The 19,968-nt window shown below is 42.1% G+C and overlaps 1 protein-coding gene across 6 annotated transcripts in view; it reads left to right on the plus strand.

The window, feature by feature from the left end:
• The window catches only part of SIAH2 (siah E3 ubiquitin protein ligase 2), a 200,541-nt gene that overhangs the window by 159,567 nt on the left and 21,006 nt on the right, over positions 1–19,968 (plus strand). For 5 of the 6 annotated variants that reach the window (XM_073579066.1, XM_073579064.1, XM_073579065.1 and 2 more), the window contains 3 exons: positions 661–812; positions 14,025–14,110; positions 14,939–15,094. In XM_073579066.1, coding sequence (XP_073435167.1) covers positions 661–812; positions 14,025–14,110; positions 14,939–15,094 — 394 coding nt within the window. The remainder of the gene's footprint in view (positions 1–660; positions 813–14,024; positions 14,111–14,938; positions 15,095–19,968) is intronic. The other variant, XM_073579068.1, reaches the window with a different exon arrangement.

Raw genomic sequence — 19,968 nt, forward strand, 5'->3', positions numbered from 1 at the left:
TGTCTGACCATACATCACATTTGCAGCAGATCATAACAGGTAAAGGGTTCTTTAATTAGTACTATAGAATCTGGTAATTAAGGTCTTGAATAATTCACAAGGTGCACTATTCAATACACGTGGAATTTTGTGATGAATTTGGATGAACCACTTTTATTAGTTGTGTTGCACTATTTAAATTGTTCTTGTTTGCTTGATTTATTGTGAACAGAAAAAAGTTTGTAATTTTGCTAATAAATCGAGTTTGCCTTGGGGGTTGATTGATTTTGATTGCAACTGTACATCGGAGGACAGCATAGGAGAGAGAGGATGCCACTCAGCTTAGACTTACTGTAAAATGTTGCACGTGTGATTTTAAGTGAGAGCTGTCAATGACTCTACTTGTGAGCCAAGACAACATTTTTAGAACTCTTTTATTATCATATAGTTTTAATTAGTGTAAAACTACATATGCCTGTCCTCTATAAATCCCTGTGCCAGAAACTGCCTTTAGATAAGACAAAATAAGAAAAGATGACTTTGTCAGTATTCTGACAGGATCAATGAGAACCTTTTAGTTGTAGAACCTCAAGAAAAGTTATCTGCAATTATTAGTTAAAATATGTATGTGTTATATGACAATGGATGCACAGTATTTGATGGTCTATCTTTTAATGGCAGATGGGAGGCCCCTGAAAACCATTTCCTACCAGTTATCCAATGCCCCACCTGCAGGAGACAGCTGGACCGTTCCTCCAGATAATGAAGAAGTACTTTCTGATGCAGAGTGTTTTGATCAAGAGTCAACTTTATATGACTTCACTAGTGATACGGTAATGCTTACTGTCTACAACTATGTCCTTCCATGTCTAAAAGTTCTCCATCACTTTGTAATATTGGGACGCCCTCACACCCAGGGCTGTGGGGTACTCGGTACCGGGCCCGATGAGCTTCAATGGGAGACGTCATGGCAGCAGTGACCCGGCCCGTGGCCCTGGGCGCCCATTATAAAAGGGGGTTGTTTCAGTGTGCTTGTGGTAGTGAAAGTTTATAAGTGATTTGTGACGCCACCTGTGGTGTTCGGCAATGTGGATGTAAGCCGACACTTCAGACAGATCCTCTGGGACAGATGGTGTGGTGCAGCAGTGATGTTATAGCCCTCCACAGGCAGGGCTGTAGTCCCAGGGCAGTGTAGGTGAAGTGACACGTAGATGGTGTAGTGTCAGGCGCAGAGGATGCAGCAGTGCTGGGCAGGTTGGCGCAGAAATAAGTGGAGGACACCAGGGCATGTAGTTCCAAAGCTTTACCCTGTTGTACAAACAGGTGCCTGCCTCCGTGCCGTGTCCTCCGGGTCAGGGACTCAGTCAACCTCCAGGCCAGATGGAATACTCCTTTCCAACACTCCGCCAACATGTGTCTTTCTGAACGTCTCCTCTTATAGCGCCTTGAAGTGAAGTACTCGCTCAGGCAGAAGATTTAAAAGATTTTTTTTTTTTTCCCCTTTTACCAGCAAACCACCCTGCTGCTCAATGCACTTCCCAAAGTGTCCGATGTTCTTATGAACTGTACATCTTATGAACTCTACTTGTACGGCATACAGCTGTAGCCTGCTTCGGGGACTCCTTGCTACTAAGTCCCGGCTCACTATCCAGTTGCTGTTGTGCCCCCAAGTCTTGTGTGGGAATAAAGTGGTCACTACTTCTATTCCTCCAGTGTCTGCTGCAGGGCCATTAGTATCCATACAACCTCGGGGACCGGGCCCCGGCCTTGCACTTAGAACTTCTAGGAAGGGTTCTCTTCTAACCCACGTCCTCTGTTCCCTTTTACTCCTCACGTTCCGTACTAATCTTTCCTTCTATGGAGAATCAGGCTTTTAGGCTACGGTGCCCTCTCTCTTCCTCTCCCGTGCCAGCAGCCCCAGGTCACTGGGATCTGCTGCAGCACTTCCATCCATCTATCCCTCTCTCTGGGGATCTTCTTCTCTCCAGCTCTCTAACCAACTGACTTCTAATCCTAAACTCTTCCCGCTCCTTGTAATGTGAACTAACTCCACCCACCTCCCAGCACGTTTCGTGTTCCAAGCAGGGAGCCACCAATGAGTGCTTTGCTATACTCCAAGCAGGGAGCCGCCGAAGGTGCTTTGCTACACTACTTTGTGGTGTGGGGTGCAGGTGTTGGAGTGTGGTCAGGAGTCTCCACCTTACCTGGATGGTGGGATACCACACCTCAGGAGTAGGTGCAGTACCTCTGTGGCGACTGAGCCTCAGGGGCGCCACAGTAATAAAAAGAATCTGTCAGTGGGGTCAACTCTCTTAAGGCCTCTTTCACACTTCCATTTTTTACAATCAGTCAAAACCCGCCAGGTTTTGAAAAAAATGGATCCGCAATTTCTTTTTGCGGATCCGTTTTTTTCCCCATTGACTTTCATTATTGGCGGATCTTGACGGATTGCCGTCCGTCGCAACCGTTTTTGTGCGGATCTCTCTCTCTCTCTCTCCCCCCTTCCCGGCCAGCGGTTCCTTTAAATTTCCTCATTTTGCGGATCAGTCCAAAAACGGATCCTGTGGCATCCGTTCACATCAGTTAAGAACGGATCCGTTTGTCCGCCTTTTTGGCGGATTTTAACTGACACAAAAATCTGAAGTGTGAAAGAGGCCTAAACTGTTTATATTGCCATGTAGGTCATAGAAAGTTGAAAACTATGATAACTTGATATCTGCAGTTCTAAGGCTTATTCCAGAGAAACCCACATTTTTCTTAATATGAGCTTTTAAGATCTATGGGCCAGACACTGATCTCCATGAGAATCTGCCTCCAGGGAGTATTTTAAATGAAAGAGGCGTTACCAGCGTGAGACATGTAGATCAGGAGAGCAGACTGTCAGTCATTACATGTCTCACACTGGTGTCACCACTTTCATGTATAATAAGCTCTGGAGGCAGATTCTTGGGGAGATTTGTGTCCTGCCTATAGATCTTAACAGCTCATTTACATAATGATAAAATCATAGATTTCTCTAAAATAAAACTTTGGATCGCAGATATCAATGTACCATTTTATTCTTCTTCCGATGACCTACACGTTCATATAGACAACTGTTTTTCAGAGTGAATGATGACTTCAGGAGGCACATGGAGGAGAAGAACTCTTATAAATAGATATGTAGATACATACTCTGATAAGATATATTAAAGGGTTATCCTGGACTATTTTATTTTTTTCTTACAGGCAGTAACTACCTGTTTGTTCTTTCTGGCACCTATCTCTGAAGGCTCTGAGTAGTCACAGACCGCTCATGCTGATGATTGTGTGACTTTCTGCGAGGCCACATCAACCGAGCAGCTGCTTCTTGTCCTCTCTATTCTGTTCACGGTGTATCACTGCTGATGTCAAGCTCTCTGCTGCCTAACTGCAGGGAGTTGGATGTCAATCAGCATGATATTGGTAGTCACACACCGTTGACTGGGCAGCCTGGAAGGAGAGCTGCTCTGTTGACATGAGGTCAAATGAAGCAGCAGAATCGCCAGTAGGAGCGGTCTGTGATCACTCTGAGCCAGTGCCAGGTAGAACAAGCATATAGTTAGCAACTACCTGCCTGGCAGTTCTTAGCGTCATAAGAAAAAGTAAAATAGACTCGAATAACTCTTCTAAATAGTTTTCTAGTACTATTGAATGTACTGTTATGCAAAGTTTGTTGAAATGACAATTTAACTTTTCTTTCCTATATGGGGTTAATATAACAACAATACAAACATCTGTCACACTACAGATACCAATTAGAGGAAAAAATGGAAATATTTCTTTATTTTAGGGCATTAAATGTACACAGAGAGTGATGTGCATTTAATGAGCAAATTATGCTGAAAAGTTTACAAATCACAGACACTATTTGTAAGTTGAGCACTATTTTTTAATCAGTTTAATAGAAGAGTGATCTATCCGTTTATGTATTATGTTATTATACATCACAGGACAGACGATTCTTTAGCCCCTTCATGTCCAAAAGTATTTTCATTTTGAGTTTTCATTTTTTGCTCCCCTTCTTCCCAGAGCCATAACTTTTTTATTTTTTGGTCAATATGGCCATGTGAGGGCTTGTTTTTTGCGCGATCAATTCTACTTTTGAACAACACCATTGGTTTTACCATATAGTGTACTGACCGCGTATCAAGACAGGTGTTCACAGACCGTAGAATTGAAAGAATCTTGGCCTGCTGATCCTTCTGGCGGGAGACCTAGTGGTATAGGTTCGAGATGGAAGATGCCTGGGAGCCAGCGGATTCCATGGCCTGTGCAAACTGGAATTGGCTTGTTGGTGGAACCACTGTGCCAAAGCCCAGGTAAGACCTGGAGGGGCGTGACTAGGAGCCTCACCCAATCCAACCACGGACACGCAGCAGCTAACGACACCACAGTCCGTGTAGAGACAATGCAGGTGATCCAGGTGCTACTCCAGGACTGACCTTGGGTAGATGGCGGCTGACCCCTAGGATTGGATAGCTGGAATGGCCCGGGGAGATGTCCAGCAGATGAAGACAAATGAAGAAGATGACAGGAACCGCAGGTGCAGGCAGGAAAGTCTAATGGACAATTGAGCACTGACGGGTACAGCCGACTCGGCTGCCGTTGAGGTGAGCACTGGTGGGTGCAGCTGGCTCTACTGCCATTGAGTTGAGCACTGGTGGGTGCAGCTGGCTCTGCTGCCGCTGAAGTGAGCACTGGCGGGTGCAGCTGGCCCTGCTGCCGTTAAGGTGAGTACTGGCGGGTGCAACAGACTCAGCTACATGTACAGAGACATGAGAACTGACAAGCGTGTTAGAAACAAACTCACAACATTGCACAGGCACCTCCATGTTGGAGGAGGCAGTTTAAATAGTAAGTGACCTCCAGCTATTGGCTGGGGACACTTTAGAGGAACACGCGTTGCCCCTTTAACCCCTTTACCCCCAAGGGTGGTTTGCACGTTCATGACCGGGCCAACATTTACAATTCTGACCACTGTCCCTTTATGAGGTAATAACTCTGGAACGCTTCCATGGATCCCGGTGATTCTGACATTGTTTTCTTGTGACATATTGTACTTCATGTTAGTGGTAAAATTTCATTCATATCACTTGCGTTTATTTGTGAAAAAAAACAGAAATTTAGCGAAAATTTTGAAAATTTCGCAATTTTCCAACTTTGAATTTTTATGCTCTTAAATCACAGAGATATGGCGCACAAAAAACTTAATAAGTAACATTTCCCACATGTTTACTTTTCATCAGCACAATTTGGGAACCAAAATTTTTTTTTTGTTAGGAAGTTATAAGGGTTAAAAGTTGACCAGCGATTTCTCATTTTTACAACATCATTTTATTTTTAGGGACCACATTACATTTAAAGTCACTTTGAGGGGTCTATATGATAGAAAATACCCAAAAGTGACACCATTCTAAAAACTGCACCCCTCAAGGTACTCAAAACCACATTCAAGAAGTTTATTAACCCTTCAGGTGTTTCACAGGAATTTTTTGAATGTTTAAAAAAAATGAACATTTAACTTTTTTTCACAAAAAAAAATTCTTCAGGTTCAATTTTTTTTATTTTACCAAGGGTAACAGGAGAAATTGGACTGCAAAAGTTATTATGCAATTTGTCCTGAGTACGGTGATACCTGACATGTGGGGGGGCACCGCTGTTTCGGCGCATGGCAGAGCTCAGAAGGGAAGGAGCGCCGTTTGACTTTTTCACTGCAAAATTGGCTTGAATTCAGATCGGACGCCATGTCACGTTTGGAGAGCACCTGATGTCCCTAAACAGTGGAAACCCCTCAATTCTAACTCCAACCCTAACCCCAACACATCCCTAACCCTAATCTCAGCCCTAACCCTCGCCCTAACCCTAGCCTTAACCCTAGCCCTTGCCCTAACACTAACCCTAATGGGAAAATGCAAATAAATACATTTTTTTTTTATTATTATTTTTCCCTAACTAAGGGGTTGATAAAGGGGGGTTTGATTTACTATTTATAGTGGGTTTTTATGCTTGGCAGCTGTCATGCGCTAAAAGACGCTGTTTATTGTAAAAATAGTTTTTGCGTCACCACATTTTGAGAGCTATAATTTTTCCATATTTTGACCCACCGAGTCATGTGAGGTCTTATTTTTTGCGGGACGAGTTGACATTTTTATTGGTACCATTTTCGGGCATGTGACATTTTTTCATCGCTTTTTATTCCGATTTTTGGGACGCAGAATGAACAAAAACCAGCATTTGATGAATTTCTTTTGGTGGGGGGGCGTTTACACCGTTCCGGGTGTGGTAAAATTGATACGCGGATTTATTCTTCGGGTCAGTACGATTACAGCGATACCTCATTTATGTCGTTTTTTTATGTTTTGTCGCTTTTATGCAATGAAAACAATTTTATATAAAAAAATAATTATTTTTGCATCGCTTTATTCTGCGAGCTATAACTTTTTTATTTTTTGCTGATGATGCTGTGTGGTGGCTCGTTTTTTGCGGAACAAGATGACGTTTTCAGTGGTACCATGGTTATTTATATCAGTCTTTTTGATCGCGCGTTATTGCACTTTTTGTTCGGCAGTATGATGATAAAGCATTATTTTTTGCTTTGTTTTTTATTTTTATTTCTTAAGGGGTTCACTAAAGGGGTTAACTAGTGGGACACTTTTATAGGGCGGGTCGTTACGGACGCGGCGATGCCAAATATGTGTACTTTTATTGTTTTTGTTTTTTTATTTCCAAAAAATGAATTTATTAGGGAATTTTTTTTTTTATTTATTTAGCGATTTTTTTATAAATTATTTTTACACTTTTTTTTTTTTTAACTTTATTACATTGTCCCAGGGGCGACATTATTGTAAAATGTCAGATCGCTGATCTGACACCTTGCACAGCAGTGTGTCAGATCGGCGATCTGCAGGCACTGCTGGAGGCTTTCTCAGAGCCTCCTCTCAGCAGGCACTGAGAAAGACGCCTCCCTGCAGGCCACCATATTGGATCCAGGGACCTGCAGGGAAGGAGGCCCCCGCAGCAGCACAGCACATCGCGCTGCGCTGGGGGTCTCAGGGAAGCACGGAGGGAGCCCCCTCCCTGCCGATGCTTCCCTAAACCCTCGGTACACTGCGATCGTGTTTGATCTCAGTGTGCCAGTGGTTAACGTGCCGGGGGCGGTCTGTGACCGCCCCTGACACATAGTGCCGGGTGTCAGCTGTGATAATCAGCTGACACCCAGCTGCGATCGGCCGGTCTCCCCCGTGAGCGCCACTGATCGCTATGACGTACTATGTCGTCCTTGGGAATTAAGTCCCAGGGCACATGGACGGGATAGTACATCATATGTCAGGGTGGGGTTAAGAAAGAGGAAGTGTGCGTGCGCGCTCTAAGCACAGTGCCTAAACATCTGCTAGGAGTGCACGCACCCCGTGCAGCAGCAGACCCGGAAGGAGCAGGACGGGAGCCTTGGCGGTGAGCTCGCTGATGTCTCTGCAGAGAGAGAGGGACTGCAGGCAGAGATGTGGGCGCTACACTAAAGAGTCTTCACTTTCTTATACTACAGCCACTGAAGGGTCAACTTCAAGTATCATTCCCAAGATTGTACAAACAGAAAGCTCTGGAGGAGGATTTAGTGTCCCCAGCCTTTGGAAATATTTTATTGCCTTGCAACTTAATCGTCTTAAAGGCTGGGACTGCAATAATCCTCTTGACATAGTTCACTCTTTATGTCAGATTTTAAGTAGTATTTACAATATTCTTTATGGTCTGCAGGCCTAGGGGCAAGAACGAGGGGTATATTGCTTACTATATCTGTGATTTATTATGTCTGGAATGCCTTTAAATGGGAGCATTGGAATTGTACATACCTATATAGTATTTAGACACCTGTACTGAACAATAATCAAATCCCAATTTTGAAAATTGTTTATCTGAAGTAAAGAAAAATATAGTCTATGTAAAAATTATTTTTATGAGTCTGTATGCTGATGACATGCTGCTGTATGTGGGTGATATAGAGTCATCTTTTGGCCCAATAATGACAGATATAAATGAGTTTGGTCAGAGATCAGGCCTAAAAATCAATTGGGATAAGTCATCTATATTACCACTGGACCCTCTCCCATATACAGAAACAATTGCACCAGCTCAGATACAAGTGGCTGAACAGTTTATATATCTCAGTGTGGTAGTCGGTTCAAATATTAAAGACATTATTGCTTTAAACATAAACCCCTTAGTAGATAGATTTAGATCCAAAATAAATGTGTCGTGTAAATTGCCTCCATCTGTAATAGGTAGGGGGAACCTCATTAAAGTGATTTTGATGCCACAAGTGTTGTGTTTGCGTCACAATTCCCCATGTTGGATCCCCTTCCCATATACAAAAAGGTGCAGACATTGTTCAGAGAACTGATATGGTGCAAGCTAAATGGAAGTATAAAACTGGCGTCACTTCAAAGGAACAAAACTGAGGGAGGTTTGGAGATGACAGATCCATGGAAATATTTTTGTGCTTTACAGAAGCACTATTTTCATGGGTGGGAAAAAAGAGAGCGTATGGGCAAGGATGGTAGTCTTGTCCTTCAAGACATAAAAGGGTGTTGCCCAGATACGTACTGGAGGTGGGCACTAAGTACACAGATGGAGAGACCCTGATCTCAGCAATGATGTACAAGGTGTGGGACAGGGGAGGAAACTGTTGGGGATAAGGGAATACTCTAATTTTATCCTATTATGGCAAAATCAGCGGCCGGTGGAGATTGACAAATTTCGGAGGTTGGATATCAAGGGGAATTCAAACTTTAGATCAGTTAATAGAAATTGGAACAAACTTTAACAATAGCTGCAACTTTGGCATGTATATGTGACTCAATTTAACACTACGACAGCAGATATACGGAAAAATTATTTACTAGACTCAATAGCAGTGGCAAAATACACAACTGGTTTAATATCAGCAACTCTTACATTTTCGCATGGAAGACCATGTGCTGAAATCTAAATTAAAATAGGAAGGTGATGTGGGGCCGATTACAAAAGAACAGTGGAAAAAGGTGTTGGAACTCACTCCTAGTCTCCTAGACTGTCCTCCTGAGAATATCAGAGGTGCAATAATTTATTGCTTCACTTGAGGAAAGCAAAAGGTTTTTAGTGAGGAATCGGAGGGTATTAATGTCTGTATGAGTAGTGATTGTTGTCCATATTGCTGCAGGAGTGTTGTATTTGATTTGCAAAGTTTCTATTTCAACCCATTTCTTGTTCCTATTATGATGGAATAAGTTTAGGATTCAGGTGCCTAAAGAAGCACAGCTTTAGAGAAGAAAATCTGGGAGGGTCGCCCCCCCCCTGACGGTTTAGCTTTGCTCAGTAAATGATATGACAAACTGGGATGTTTATGGGCCCAGATAAATCTAGTTCTTGCCATTTTAAAATGTAAAAGGAAGAAGGCAGGAAAGTAAATGGCTATAGTCTGGAAAAAATATTTTAAGCCGAGTAGGATGTCCGTTTTAATTGTGTTAATTATTCCAAACCACGATAACTAAAGCTTATTCCATTTTTCAAGATCCAATTCAGCTTTATATAATACACAAAGAAAATTGTCTGTGTATGTATGAGAAGGATCTGGTGTTATTTCAATACCTAAATAAGAAAAGGAATCTGTTGCCACTGAAAGGGGTAAAGGAGAACACAACTGGGCAACTAATGTTAAAGGAAGTGAGATTTTGAGCATTTCAGATTTGTGGGTGTTACTCTTGAAATTGCTAAGAGAACCAAATTGGTGTAATTCAGATATAATGTTTGGTAAGCTACTAATAGGGAGGTTATGTAGAGAAGAAGGTCATCAGTAAATAAGGTACGGTAAGTTTGTGTTTGGATTGGGACACCTTTAATCGAAGTGTTACTTTGTGGATGTTCCATAATTAGTATATACATTAAGGTGGATAGAGGGCATCTCTGGCAAACGTGGTTATGTATTTGAAAAGTATTGGAAAGTGATCCATTGACTCTAACTTGAGCTGAGAGAGGTATAGAGTGCGGATATTCTGTGTATCATGAGCCCTTGCAGACCGAGGCTCAGAAGAGCCTGAAACATGAATTTTCAGTGCACCCTGTCAAAGGCTTTCTCATCATCAATTGACAGAATGCAAATAGGAAGACTAGATCTCCTAGTTGTAACTATGAGAGATATAGTTCGGTTGATGTTATCTCTGGCTTCATGGCTAGGCACAAACCTCACCTGGTCTTGATTTCTTACCAAGGGAAAGAAGGACCATAACCTATTTGAGATAAAATTTGCACAAAACTTGATATCTATATTGGATAGAGTTATTGGGCAATAGCTGCTGCAAAGTTAGGAATCTTTGGGAAGAACTGTAATATGTTCCATAAGTGCTTGGGGTGGGAATGAAACCCCTATAGAGATATACTGTAGTTACACATTGATAATCTGTCTGTATAATCATCTAGGCCTGGACTCTTTCCAGGTTTCAACTCTCCAGTGACTTCGGCCACCTCCTCCAAGGTGAAGTCTTCCTCAAGACTCATCAGAGCCTCAGTTCGCAAGAGGGGGAGCTTATATGTCAGAAGATATGATCTTATTTCCTCCTGAAGTTGGTGCGTGGAAGATCACTAAAGTGACCCCTAATATCATAGAGGGATTTGTAATAGCCATCAGGATACTCTTTCTGGCTTTAGTGACTATGTACCTTTTCCCCCCCTCTGATTTATTAATAAAGGGTATGTAGGTGGTTAAAGTTCATGGGTGTAGTGCTTTTGATAGTAATTTGAAACTTCTTTTGCCTAGATGGTAGAAGTGACTTCTGATGCGTTCTCTTATGCATCGGGATTTCTAATCTGGAATAGCCAGGAGTTTATGGAGGGTACAAAAGATTTTTGTGTAAATAGAGGGGGACAGACGGTATTTATGATAGAGTTCTAATAGAAATATTTGAGATGAGAGAGAAGCATTTCTTTCTTGAGGCATGTGCTATGTGCTATAAAAATACCTCACAGAACACTTTTAGGCGTCTCCCATTTAAATCGAGGGTTAGGTAGGATATCATAATCAGATACAAAGTTATGGATAGATTGTTTGAGATCTGTGCTGCAAGAGTGTCTTGAAGAAGATTCTCAGTCAGGCGCCATGTATAGCTGGGCCTCAAGTGAGAACGTGGTTGCGTGGAAAAGTATATAGGGGCATGATCTGACCATGATATGAACCCTATCTCTGTCTCCACATGTAGGTCAAGAAATAAATGAGAGATTAACAAAATAATCTATTCTGTTGTATCCAGAATGGGCTTATGAATAGAAACTATAATCCTTGGTTTCTGGGTGAAGGATCCCCCATACATCAACGAACCTCCTCATGCTGTGTATCTGTCTTTTGAATGCCTGTATGGATGAAACAGGATGAAATGTCCTTATCTTGAGCTCCTGTGTGTTTGCATAGGTTGTGCCAATGGTATATCTGCCCCTGAATGTACAGTTGTGTGAAAAAGGGTTTGCCCCTTCCTGATTTCCTATTCTTTTTCATGTTTGTCACACTTAAATGTTTCAGATCACCCAAAAAATTATAATATTAGACAAACATACAATTAAAAACAAAATGAAGTTTTTAAATGAAGGTCTTTATTATTAAGGAAAAAAAGAAATTCAAACCTACAGGGCCCTGTGTGAAAAAGCGATTGCCCCTCTTAAAACATAAATTAACTGTGGTTTATCACATCTTTTGGAAGCTGAGTTCAAATTCCTTAGCCACACCCAGGCATAATTACTGCAACACCTGTTCTCAATCAAGAAATCACTTAAATAGGACCTGCCTGACAAAGTGAAGTAGACTAAAAGATCCTCAAAAGCTAGACATCATGTCGCAATTTCACAAAATTCTGAAGCAAAGTAATTGAGATCTAGTAGTCTGCATTTCTCCAGCAAACCACAGTGAGAGCCACAAATGGCGAAAACATGGAACAGGGGTGCACTATCCCAGGAGTGTTCGGATGACCGAGATTACCCCAAGAGTGCAGCAACGACTCATCCAAAAGGTTGCAAAAGACCTCACAACAACATCGAAAGAACTGCAGGCCTCACTTGCCTCAGTTAAGGTCAGTGTTCATGATTCCACCAAAAGAAAGAAACTGGACAAAAATGGCCTGCATGGCAGAGTTCTTAGATGAAAACCACTGCTGTGCAATAAGAACATAAAGTTTTACTTCAGTTTTTCCATAAAATATCTTGATAATCCCCAAGACTTTTAGGAGAATACTCTGTGGACTGACGAGACAAAAGTTGAACTATTTGGAATGTGTACGTCCCATTATTTCTGGCATAGAAGTAGCAGAGAGTTTCAGAAAAGGAACATCATACCAACAGTAAAATAAGGTGGTGGTCATGTGTTAATCCGGGGCTGTTTTATTACTTCAGGATCTTGAAGACTTGCTGTGGTAAATAGAACCATGAATTCTGCTGTCTACCAAAAAATTCTGAAAGGGAATGTTCCATCTATTTGTAACCTCAAGCTGAATCACAGTTGGGTTATGCAGCAGGACAATTGTCCAAAGCACCCCAGCAAGTCCACCTTTAAGAAAAACAAGATTAAGACTTTGGAGTGGCATAATCAAAGTCTTAACCTTAATCTGATTGAGATGCTGGAGTATGACCTTAAAGGGGGTTTTACACTAAGCGATATCGCTAGCAATATCGCTAAAACGTCACTGGTTTTGTGACGTTATAGCGATATTGCTAGCGATATCGCTATGTGTGATACTTACCAGCGACCGGCTCCCCCGCTGTCCATCGCTGATCGCGCGAGAATGTCCGGCTCCATTTCTCGTCGGGCGCTTCCTGCTGGGCTTCCTGCTGTGATGACGAGCGACGCGTGGAGGCAGGCGGGAGGACGCCAGGATCGCTGTGTGTGAATGGTAAGTATCGTGCGCTGCGTCGCTGCTGCATCGCTGTGAGGTCTTTCTGTATGAAAGCTCACTAGCGATCATTTAGCGATGCACCAGCGATCCTGACCGGGTGGGATCGCTGGTCGGATCGCTGGTGCATCGCTAAATGTAAAAGGGCCTTAAGGCCCAGTTCTGCATTTGTCAATTTGGTGCAGATCTGTAGTATACCGTAAATATATATATATATATATTGTTTTAAAAAAGTTTTATATATATATATATATATATATATATATATATATGAAAAAAACGAAATAAGGAGAAACAGCGAGATTTACATTATATTAAGATAATACTATGCATAAAAAATAATATATCGCTGGAGAGTGTTGGACTGTTTAAAGGACAGTCGTGTTGAAAACACCAAATTTACAAAGAAGAAAACGACCAGAAAGTCCCAGAAGGATGATATATTTTATTAAGTCATTATAAAAAATAGTTAAAAACCATTACATAAAAATAGGTAATACATATACTGAACAAAAAAGGGGGTTATGCTACCCAGATATGAAGCAAAAAAAATATAACAAAAATGTGTAAACAAATGGTGAATAAGCAAAATAAATATTGATATAAATAATGAATAATAAACAGTATAAAGTGCACAAACACCAAAAAATATATTATAAACCATAAACATAAGTGGAAACCACTACCACAGTAAAACTATATATATCAATATATCAAAATAGTGCATCTGTGTGATAGGGCTAAAAAAAGACACGGTATGTGTCACCGTGAATTAAGGTGTCTACCGACCAGGAAAGGAAAAATGGTGTAAAAATAAAAATAAGTGAAAATACATACAACCTCTCCTGGTCTCCTGGGAAAGCAACCCGGTCCCGACGCGCGTTTCGGCGCTAAGCCTTCATCAAACTTTTTTAATACATTTTTTGTCTAATCTATGTAGGATGGCGTGATAATGGTGGTGAAAGGACCAACAGGCTATATAATATAAGATGACAAAACTGAAATACTCCATACCACCATTAGTTATCTTGTAGATGTCACATGTATGGCTCTTGTGCAGTTGTGCCAGTTACCGAATATGGAAGCTAGATGCGTTTATACTATTACAATACTTTATTTCAGATAATCCCAGGAAGATTTGTGGAAAAATACTACAGGACAGGAAGGAAATTCCTTACGGTATTTCCAGATGGAAGTGCACAAATTTTGTATCCTTTGCACTCCAAACTTTGCATTCTTTATTATGATAAATGCCTTGTTAGTGTGTAGAGCCCTCGTGTCTTCGCTGGTATTTCTCATAATGGGCATAAGCACGACGCCAGGTGAGGAATAAAGACATTGAGTGTTCTTCATATTTGTGCAGTGACTTTGCTTGTATGATTTCATATTTTTCTCATTTTTTAGATACAATCTTTTGCTTTAATGCCAACTGAGAAAATAAGATGCAGTCATCGTGGCACCACCATGGGGCTTTTTGCCGCCTTATTATTGACCTGTGCGAAAAAACCCTCTGAAGGTTTTCCACTGCTTATAATTGAAAGAGGTGTCATAGGAGAATTAAGTATATATATGCTCCGATATATTATGTCGCCAGTGAGGGTTCGTAAGCAGATAATTGTTTAACCCCGTAAGAACCAAGCAATTTTTCATTTTTAAGCTTTCATTTTTCCAGGAGACCTAACTTTTTTTTTTCTCCAACATAGCCATATGAGGTTTTGTTTTTTTGTGTGACTAATTGTACTTTTGAATGATGACACCATCTATTTTATCATAGGATGTGCTGGAAAGTGGGAAAAAAAAGTTAGGTGAAATTAACAAAAAAATTTCCAAAACTGTTTTTTTGGGGGTTTTTGTATTTCCACAGAAATATTATATGTGATTGGTATGTGTAAAATAATTACTACATGCTATCAACGGGGAAGCACAGCAGCCAAAAATTCTCTCCCGCCAGCCCAGAGGCTGCATAGCATATCTATGTATCATGCAGTCACAAATATGTGGCAATAAGATTACTGGTTATTGGCCTTATCTTGCAGCTATCCGTCGGGTAATCTGGCCATCATTATTATTCCAAGTAAAGTAAAAGAATCAATCTGCATTGTTCAAGAAGACAGAGAGCACAACGCAGACATCCTAGCGGTATTTGGATCTTCTGGGAAAGCTACCTGCTACCACCCAAACAAGAATGTATGGTATGTGCCACCCTGCTTTTAGCTTTTAACCTATGTACCATGTGCATCTTACCTAATACTGTCCTATCAGCGTTATGATTCTTTCCAGTTAGTAGGGCATGATGTAATCAAGGTCAATAGACCAGTGTACGAAAGCTAATCTGCCGAGATATTGATAGGAGCCAGCTCCCTGCTGGCTGCTGCAAATCAGCACATTCACAGCTCCGCTGCTAATATTAACCGAGCTGGCCATCTTCCAATGCGCGTGTTAACATAGCAGAGATTGTGGTGTGTTGTTAATGATCATGAAAATAACATTTCTTGGAAGTCAACAAGCGTTAAGCAATAAAAAACCTGAGATGCAATTGAAGGTTTAATTAAAAGAGTTCAACAAAAATATCCCATGAAACCTTTAGTAATAGCAACCATTTTTCTACAAAGCCTCCTAATATCAGGCCCTCAAAAGTAATAAAACAAATTAGCGTTACTATAAATAAAATCTTCATTTTTAATACTTTCCAGAGAATCCCTTGCAGGCAACTAGTGCCTGACATTTGGAAGTTATGTACATCACCAAACGCTGGATTTCCTCCTTTATGATACTTTGCCAGGGCTTTACTGCAGCTGACTTCAGTTTTTTGCGTTTTTGTGTGCCTTAAGTTTTGTTTTCAGCATGTGAAATACATGCGCGATGGTGTTGAGATCTGATGATTGACTCAGCCATTGGAGAATATTCCACTTCTTTGCCTTAAACTCCAGGGTTGCTTTCACAGTATGTTTTGGGTCTATCTGTACTGTACTATGGAGCGCTGTCCAATCAACCTTTCTGCATTTGGTTGAACCTAAGCAGAACATATAGCTCTGTACACTTCAGAATTCATCTGGCTGCTTATGTGTTCAGTCATATAATCCATAAAAACTAGTAACCCAGTGAATTTGGAAGCTTTGAAAGCCCATGCCATCACACTGCCTCCACCATGTTTTACAGAGGATGTGGCGTGCTTTGCATCTTGAGCCTTTCCAAGTGTTCTCCATACTTTCTTTTTCCCATCATTCTGCTACAAGTTGATATTAGTTTCATCTGTCTAATGGATGTTGTTCCAGAACTGGCCTGGCTTCTTTAGATGTTTTTTTTTGGAAAAGTTTAATCTGGACTTTCTATTTTTAAGACTGATTAATGATTTTCACCTTGTGGTGAACCCTCTGTATTTGCGCTCATGAAGTTTTCTCTTTACGGTAGACTTAGATACTGAAACATCTACCTCATGGTGTCATGCAACATGTATGAAAGGGTGAGTGCAACAAAAGGCATAAGGGAAAGGGAGCCAAACACTAGGGAAGGGGGGAGTGGAGACCCCTGGACAGATCTAACATCACCCCATCTGCCCTATTGTCCCTATATAGGTTCCACACTTATCGCCCAGCAGGATACCTAATCCTTGCCTGACCCTGGCAATATGAACTGCTCTGGGAATGACAGGATATCCTAAACAAGGGATCATTTGGCTTGAGTAGACTCAGAGAGTAACACCAACATCCTCCAAACTCCAAAGAAGAAGCTAGCCGACTGCTGCAGCTCCAACCCTCAATAGGAAAGTGCAAATAGAAAATATTGTACCTCCCAACAGGAAGTTGAGAGTTATAAACACCCAGATCCAGGTGTGACCATTAGAGCCGGGGGAGGTGGCCACTGGGTCCTAGCGTCAGAAGGACCAGGCAGAAGTCTTCAAAGCAAACTGCTGAGACCCTTTGCAGCCAGATGCAGTGCAACGGTCTGCAGCCTCTGACACATCCGTGACACATGGAAAGTGCTCATCAATTGAGTGGATGTTGTGAAGGGGTTTTTCTTCACCATTAAAAGGATTCCGCGATCAACCACCACTGTTCTCTTCCGTCAATGTCCTGGCCTTTTTGAGTTCCCAAGCTCACCAATGCACTCTTTTTTTTTTGCAGAATGTATCAAACCATTGATTTGGCCACGCCTAACATTTATGCTGTCTTTCTGATGGATTTCTTTTTTTTTTTTTTTCATGCTTAATGATGGTCTCTTTCTCTTTCTTTGACCACTTGTTGTGGGTTCACAGTGACACCTTCCAAATGCAAAAGCCAAACCTGGAATCAGCTCCAGACCTTTTACCTGCTTAATTTATGATGGATTAATAAGGGGGTAGCCCATGTAGCCCATTAAAGAGCTTTTGAGATAATTGTCCAATTACTTTTGGTCCCTTTAAAAAGAGTCAGCTACATATTAAAGATCTGTAATTCCTAAACCCTTACAGTCTGCAGAACCTAATTGGGAGAGTGGTACAGCCCTCCGGGGCACTGTGCAGGGATGGTCTGCAGTCGTCTTAAGTCGGAACTTGTGCAGTAATGTAAATGTACAACGGACTTCGTGGAGGAGTTAATATTGTGCTTAACGGTTCTGCACATGTACACATTGTAGTAAGAATCTGTGTTGTATTGCTCCTACTGTACAGCCCATAGAAATCACTCCCTCTCTGACTCCAATTTTATACTTTTAAATGGAATCTGTAAGTAGGAACAGCTCTCCTATGTCCTAATCCAACGTCTTATTCCAAAGAAATGCATCTTTTTCTTACATATAAATGATCTCTTCCAGTCTATGGGGAGGACGCTGCCTGGAAGATAACTCTGCCTCCAGAGCTTATTTTACATGAAGGGGGAGATACAGTGTGAGACAAGTAATTAACACAGAGCAGGAGAAATGAAATGTGTCTTCTTGCAAAAATATTCTTTGTAGCTTTCTGAAATCTGTTAAATTGCAACAATATTGCAACCTTGTCTGGTTTACATCCAATTAGGATATAAATACCTTCTCAAACTAAAGCTGAGAGTCTGCACTTTAAGCCCATATCTATAGTATAACCGGGGGAGCGTCATTCTGTCTGAAGCCTTTATAGACTGCGCAAGTGCTACACGCCTGCGCAGTCTGGACCTAAAGTGACGCATCCCCCACAAAGTGACGCATCCCCCCAGGAGATCGCGGTATGCGTAAGCACTGAACGCATGCCGCGTTATCGAACCCGATGTTGCTGTTGCCGGTGGGGTCTTGTGTCTTCAGGTGATGTCTGGAGTGGGCGTGTTGTAGAGCCGGAATCGGAGCCTGCGCAGTCCGCACTTACCGCCGCCATTTTATTGAAGACACTCTGCAGTGTGTCTTCAAGAACATGGCGGCAGAAAGTGAGGATTGCGCAGGCGCCGAGTCTGGCACCACAGCACGCCCACTCTAGACCTGAATCGGCGCCTGCGCAGTCCGCTCTTACAGCCGCCATTTTCTTGAAGACACACTGCAGTGTGTCTTCAGGAACATGGCGGTGGAAAGCGAGGACTGCGCAGGCGCCGAGTCCGGCACCGCAACACGCCCAGAACAGGACAGCGCTGGACACAGAGAAGAAAGGTGAGTATAAATGTTTTTTTTTAATGTGTGCAGTTTAATAGGGGTGAGGGGTACCATTCATATCAGGATTGGGGGATGAGGGGACCATGCATACCACGAAAGAGGGGTGAGGGGACCATGCATACCACGAAAGGGGGGTGAGGGGACCATGCATATTAGAATACGGGAGTGAGAGGACCATACATACCAGGATAGGTGGGTGAGAGGACCATGCATACCAGGATAGGGGGGTGAGAGTGCCATGCATACCAGGAATGGGGGGAGAGGGGACCATGCATACCAGGATAGGGGGGTGAGAGGGCCATGCATGCCAGGATAGGGGGGTGAGAGGACCATGCATACCAGGATTGGGGGGTGATTGGACCATGCATACCAGGATAGGGGGGTGAGGGGACCATGCATACCAGGATTGGGGGGTGAGGGGACCATGCATACCAGGATTGGGGGGTGAGAGTGCCATGCGTACCAGGATTGGGGGGTGAGGCGACCATCCATACCAGGATAGGTGGGTGAGGGGACCATGCATACCAGGATTGGGGGATGAGGGGTAACATGCATATCATGATAGGGATGAGGGGGTACCATGCATACCACGATAGGGATGAGGGGGTGCCATGCATACCAGGATTGGGGGGTGAGGGAACCATGAATACCAGTATATGGATAAGGGGGTGCCATGCATACCAGGATTGGGGGGTGAGGGTACCATACATACCAGGATAGGGATGAGGGGTGCAGCACATACCAGGATAGGAGACCATATACCAACAAAAATGCCTGCCACCCGGGCGTAGAACGGGTTCATAGCTAGTTAATTATACAATTGTATCTTGAATATGTTTTGGTAAACAGCTAAAATGCCAAAATTGGTGTCACTAAATATTTCTGGACGTAGATATATATATATAGTATACAGGCTTTGAGTATTAAACTCAAACTGCTCTTCCAGCTGTTTTTTACAAGGAGACCATTAGTAAGATCATCACTCCCAAATCTTATGTTACCTTGTAGATTTTAAAATGTAAATCAATTGATATTGTTACATCTTCTATCTTTCCTTACATTCCTGAGAAATTAGCATTTGTCATTCACATGCAAATAATGTATCAGGTTCTCTGAGTATGACAGAGCATTTCCCCAGCTGCTGCCTCCTGAGCTAGTTTCCCTGCCTCTTTAGCTTGTTTGACAGCTCACTGTATGTGATGTCAGGAATCAGGCCGAGAAATTAGACAGTGAGCTTTCCATCCAGCTAATGAGGTTAGTGCTGGACAGTGCAACTACCTGGGAAGACAGAGTGTTCTGTCACACCCAACGTAACAACTCATTTGTATATCAATCAAAACATTAGTTTCTTGGAAATGCTCAAACAGATAGAAGATAACAATATGCTGATGCAGTTTACGGAGGGGATTAATCTTAATGACCGATTCCATTTAATAAAGTTTAAATAGGCAAATCAAGCCAGGACTATCTGGAT

Source organism: Dendrobates tinctorius, unplaced genomic scaffold (assembly GCF_039654945.1).
Source record: "Dendrobates tinctorius isolate UK_male_01 unplaced genomic scaffold, ASM3965494v1 ptg000060l, whole genome shotgun sequence".
In the NCBI taxonomy this organism is placed as follows: domain Eukaryota; kingdom Metazoa; phylum Chordata; class Amphibia; order Anura; family Dendrobatidae; genus Dendrobates; species Dendrobates tinctorius.